General features: G+C 50.2%; 1 protein-coding gene across 1 annotated transcript; it reads right to left on the bottom strand.

Moving 5' to 3' along the window:
• Positions 1–40: 40 nt before the first annotated feature.
• LOC134057118 (uncharacterized) lies at positions 41–5,596 on the bottom strand (the record flags this gene model as incomplete). Its single annotated transcript, XM_062514141.1, has 6 exons — positions 41–438; positions 1,189–1,407; positions 3,104–3,210; positions 3,711–3,838; positions 4,568–4,713; positions 5,228–5,596. Coding segments are annotated over 4 exons (726 nt in total), but the record flags the coding sequence as incomplete, so codon positions are not given.
• Between the last annotated feature and the right edge of the window lie 231 nt (positions 5,597–5,827).

Genomic DNA, 5,827 nt, shown 5'->3' with positions numbered 1-5,827 from the left:
TGTGGGGCTTGATCCAAGACAGGTGACACCGATTCAAATATAAAAGTGCCCCTCTCCTGCATTCTTGCTCCTAACCCTTTCAGACATTACAAGGATGCTCGTTTTTCTTACTGCATTCTTTGCTCCATTTTAACAGAACCATTTTCATGCCAGACCCCACTTGTCACTCACTCAACCCTTCACCACTGGACTTTGCACAAAGGGACACCCGGGGTGCTGCATCACAAGAAATCCCAAAGAGAAACCCCTCCAAAACCTGACAGAGAAAGGTTTCAAGGCACTGCAGAACACAGACAGCTGTTCATGCCTTCTCAGGCCACACCAATCCTGTCCCATCCACCTGAGCTGTGCAGGTGAGCTGTGCAAAGCCTCCCCTTCCTCCTAGGCAATCGCTGTCTGAGGCCACAGATGTCCATCCTGGGCAGCACCTGGAAACAACTTGGGAAAGGCAAAATGAGAATGTTTACTGTCAGAAAATGAGGAACAATGATAATAATAATCAGAACTTCTGGACAAATTTAGTAACATCATTTTCATATGATAAATACTGGCCATGCCCATCCTTCCAGCCCAGGTGAAAACAGGAAGGAGAACTACAGGAAAAGCACAGTCCCTTCTTTGGATGTCTTTCCTAAAGACTCTTCTGCACTGTATGCACTTTGTGTTCTTTAAATGAATGGATAGCTGCTAAAAAAATCTCAGGCCCATATTTTCTTTGCCACAGGCGGGACAAGGTGGGCTGCAGCTGCAGAGCCAGGGAGATGCAGGACCTTGGCACACCAGGGACAAGAGCATGGGGAAGCAGGGGGGAGAGCTGGACAAGTGAAGGAACAGGCATTTTCTTGTTTACATTCATCCGTGCTGGGAACTTGGAATACACGTGGTGCTGCGTGCATCCAGGACACAGTGCCCACGGTTTGGTTGTTTTCCCTCTGCTCATAAGCCCTGCCTTCAGCCCCTCTCCAGGGGAGCAGAGAATTCCTCCACGCTAAGGGTGAGTCTGTGCCCACACCAGGGATGGGTGCGGTAAAGGAGGGGAGCTGTTTACGGGAACTGACCGCAGAAATCAAACCCAACAAACACTGAAAGGGACTCTGTCGAGCTACACCACCAAGTGCTGGCAGCAGGCAGAGGCGCGAGGCGCACGCAGGACCAACAAGTACCACTTCACTTGTTTTTTCTGCTTACCTGTATTGCAGTTCTGCTTCACTTCACAGCTGCTCTTCTGCCAAGGCCATTTCCATTTTCACAAGCCTGTGTCATGCGTGGTCAAGGCTGGAAATCCTCCCCTAGGATTTCCACGTCACATCTGGATTTGCCAGGAAGCATGTGCACACACAGATGCCCGTTTCTGTGGCAGCTCAGTCAGAAATCACATAAGCCAGCAACTTGCTCCTCACTGCACCACTTGGAAATACATAAAAAAGCCAGAAGAAACAACAACCAATCAACAACCCACAAATGACACAACTTAGTGCAGCTACATCCTAATATCCTTCGTGCCCAGTGATGGAGAGAAAGAAGGAGGAAAGCTGTTCTTCCAGTTCTCACAGTTCTGTACCAAGCAGCTGGAAACAGCCTACACTGCCCTCACCTGCAGCTGTGGCAGCTTCCCTCCTTCCTTCAGCCTCGCCCTGACTTGTGAGGGGCCAGAGGCACCACACCACCCAAAAGTATCAGCACTCACAGCCTCCGCCAGTACGGACGTCGTCATGGTCCGTCTTTGGCCAAACAAACCTCGGGGATGGTTTTGCTTTCCTGACAGACTTGGGCAATCTCATTCCCATTTATCAAGGTAACGCACCCCTTGTCAGAGCCCCTCTGGAACAAGAACTCGAGAGAAGATCGGAGGGAAGACTCCGAGAGCAAAATGAAATCCCACATATGCAATGAAGGCCTGCTTCTGGCAGGTTCCTTGTGGCTTTTGGGACACAAGAAAAGCCTTCAGACCATAAAAGCATACGTGAAAACCCCACACCTTCATGTTACAGACATAGAATTGCTTTGGGATTTGGCATTTCCTGCACCCACACAAACACACTAAAAGAATTAAGCGCGGAGTCCTGAAGCTCGGTTCTTCCAATCTTATTTTGGTGGTGTCACTTGACGTACCAAAATCCAAAGCAATAATTCATAAAAATGAAAAGCAGCTCCCATCCCCTCCCCTCCCCTCCCCTCCCCATTCAGTTTTCCAGTTTAGGGCTCCTTTTAAGAACAAGTTAAAGAAAAGAAGAAAAGCCCAAGACCTACTATCAGCTAGTGTACCAACCCCCTGTTTTCCACAGATTCTCATTACGCCTGATGGCTTCTCTAAGAAAATCAATTTGTACTTGTAAAAACCCGTCGAGCAGGGGCAGGGGTTTCTGAGCCCGCACCTCGCAGGTGAAGGATCTGGGGAAGAGCGGCACGGAAGGATCCCAAAGTGCCCAAGAGAGGGTCAAGTTCACTGTGTCGGGGCAGCAGTTTTTGAAACCAAAGTGCTCTGCAGCTGCCCCAAGCCTGGAGTTCACAGAAACAAAATGAGCTCCCCCTCCTGCCTCATTTTCTGCCTTCTCTCATCAAGTGACAATCACATCATGCGAAAGATAAGAGACAAGATGCTAACACCAGTCCAGTGCCCCCAGGATGGCCCCTGGCACCAGGGTTCATTCCCCCCTCTGGCTGACAGAACTTAAACCCAGCTGTTCTGGGATTTAAGGAGAAAAGCCCAGCTTTGCCACTTGCTCTTCCACTCAATCCCACGTTTGCAGAGCGGGAAGATTGCTGGGTTCAGCACTGCATCTCAAAGCAGCAGCCCTGGGAGTGCTGCTGGAACCCAGAACACCCTCCCCATTGCCAGACACCAACCGAACCGGTCAGCCTCACACTCCTCCAAAGGCAGAAAAACCACAAACCAGTAAAAAATGGCTATTTTACACAAAAATGGGACCCATTTCACGGGTCAAATATCCCACGCTGCGTCCCTGAGCGTTCCCAAAGCTTTGTGACAGGAAAGTGAAACTTCACACGTGAAGCACCATTTCCCTTGGAACAACATCCTCCATAAAACTTGCCACATAAAAGCCCTGTGGAAACAGCACATCCCCTATGCCAACCGACTTACCTCAATCTCTGTGTTTGCTTTCCTTCAGATGCTCCTGGCAGACGGGTAAGGACAGGCTCCGCCTGTCCCCAGGGCACACCACTCACTTGATGCCTTTTTCCCTGGTCCTAGAAAGATGAGACAAACACGGTTAACCGATAAAAGGGATTGAACCGTGGTATTTAACAAGGATCCTCGGTGCAACAAGTGGTCAAGGAGGAATACACGAAATGCACACAGCCGGTGCACCGTGTGTACAACTGTACGGACCTTGCACGTCGGCACCACCGACCAAGATGGCCCAAAGAGAAGCTTCAGTGAGTGGCGTGACATCTCCCTATCTGAAAGTATTCCCCCCCCAGGGGGGGCTTAATCCTGCTTTACAAAATACCCTCCCAAGGAGAGAACCTTGGTTTCTCAAGACAGTGTCAGGCTTTCCAGCCTCCAGCTGGGAGGCCTTTAGGATGCTTGATCTTCTTGCCTAGCAGAATACCAGGACTATGCTAATAGACCAGATTTAAACAATTACAAGGATGCATGCTAAGGATACATAAAAGGAATGTAAAGAAAAAAGGCAAAAAATCATCATGACATAGACTCCCAGCACGTGCCACTGATAAAAACTCACCCAGTCCCTCACACTCCAAGCTCCAGCACCGCTTCCAACTGGGTGACTTGCACATCACAGGTTTCCCATCTGCTGTCACACCCGAACACCTTTGAGTCCTCAGGTACAGAGGGACTTGGAGCTCACACCTTGGAGCTTTAAAAGTTTTAGCTTTTGTATTTTTCAGAATCTCTGCTGCTTAGTGTGTAACTGTGAAACTTCATACTAGGTGTTAGTAAGTTCTCTTTACAGGACAGTTAGACAAAACAATTCCTTTCTAGCTAGACAATCAAGGACAAGTGATACCCAAAAAAGCAAAAGCAACGGTGAGGGAAAGGGAGCAAGCCAGGGGGCTGGGAGTTCATAGCCTGAGGCTGTGGCTGGATAATAAACCCCAATATGGAGATGAACCAAAACTTATAAAAGTGTAAAGACTTGTTACTGGCATCCATGTGGAATCTGACTTGGGTGTAGTCCTGGCCGGGATGTCGCACTGCCCCAAAGTGTATCCTTTCAATAAATACCTCTTTTATTCCTTTTACTCTGTCTAGTCTCTGTTCCAGGTCGGCCTTTCCAGGCAACAGAGCAAAAACATTCCCAGCAATAACAGCAAAGGAACTTTACTTCGGGATTGTCTTGCTAAATCCTGGGTCAAAAAACAGTGTCAAATTGTTTAGGGCACAAAACCAAAATTAAAGAAACCGACTCTGGGAAAGCCGGCCACAGCCATCCCTAAAACTCCCTTTGGAATCTTCCTTTGGCTGAACCCTGAATACCTGCACCCCTGCTGACTGAAAAGCAAAACCAACACGAACGAGTCCCTTCCCTAACGAGGAAAATGCAGCAAAGATGCACACAACGGCACTGAATACAAATACCTGTGGGAAGGTCTCCCCTGAGCTTCCACGTTCCAGTCCAGCTTCTCCAGAAGATTAAAAGGTAAGCAGAAGATTTCTACAGAACTCACTGAATCCAATTTCTCTAAACATCTGCAAGCAGCATGGCTCCTGTGCCACAAGGACTTCTGTAATCATGTAATTAGAAAATATGTTTCCATATGAAGGATAAGAAAGACGAATGAGCACACCAAGTAAAAAAAAAAAAAAGTATACAAGCCAGTACTGTGCAAAGAACGGACGAGTGAGTTTGTGGTGGAGCAATCCCCCTCACTCGTGGCGTTGAATAAACAAGTACCTGCGCTGTAAGCCTTACACTGCGGAGTAGTGTATTCTCACCTAGTTTTCAGGCATCAACCCAGCATAACTCTGATTTACAGAGATGCTTCCCAAGGCCACTGTGTCCCCAGGCAAGGAGCAGCAACCACTACACTCCACCAGAACCACAGAAAATTCTGGCCAAGAGTGAAAACTGACACAGAATACCCAAAAAGCACAACCTCCCTGTGAAAAAGGGTCAGAAAGAAAAACTACAATTAGGGCAGCCCCTTGCTTTTAACTCTGCACAGAGAAAGGAAAGGCTCTTCCATCCTGAGGCAAGCCCTGGGACACCAAAGAGCAGCAGCCCCCCTGCAGGCTCACCTGGGCCGGCAGAGCGGGGGAGCGCGGCGTTGCAGCCGGGCGGGCTGGGGCGGCGAGATGAGCCGGGGAAGCGGCCCTGGGTGGTGATGTGGAGCGGCAGCCCCGGATGATGATGCCGCGCGCCGGGGGGGTCCGGGGTGCTGATGCGGCCGGGCCGGGGCGATGATGCTGCCGGGCGGCGCGGGGCGATGACGCGAGGGAGTGGGCGGGCCAGGGCGATGACGCGCACGGGTGGGCGGGCCCGGGCGATGACGCGGCACGGTGGCGGGCGGACCGGCGCAGTCGCCACCGCTGCGAACTCGGGTTGAACGGAGGCTTGCCGAAAGAGGGTACAGTAAGTGACGAGCACTGGGCAGCAGGTGCACACAGCTACAGGCAAAGGGATAGTGAAAGGGAACAAAATATGGTCACGGTGCAGGACAAAGGGAAAAGGAGAGGAAGGAAGAAAGAAAGAGAAATATACAGGCAGGCTGAGAGACAAGAAGCAGGATGGAACAGAGCGACACCAGAACTCAAAAATGCTCCTCCTCAGAAAACTGAAAAATCAACAAGCAAAAGCAGGCCTGCCGGGTCTGACTGGAACTCCCCTCGACCCCGACC

Source organism: Cinclus cinclus, unplaced genomic scaffold, assembly GCF_963662255.1.
Source record: "Cinclus cinclus unplaced genomic scaffold, bCinCin1.1 SCAFFOLD_180, whole genome shotgun sequence".
Lineage (NCBI taxonomy): Eukaryota > Metazoa > Chordata > Aves > Passeriformes > Cinclidae > Cinclus > Cinclus cinclus.
This window is presented reverse-complemented; position numbering and strand designations above follow the sequence as displayed.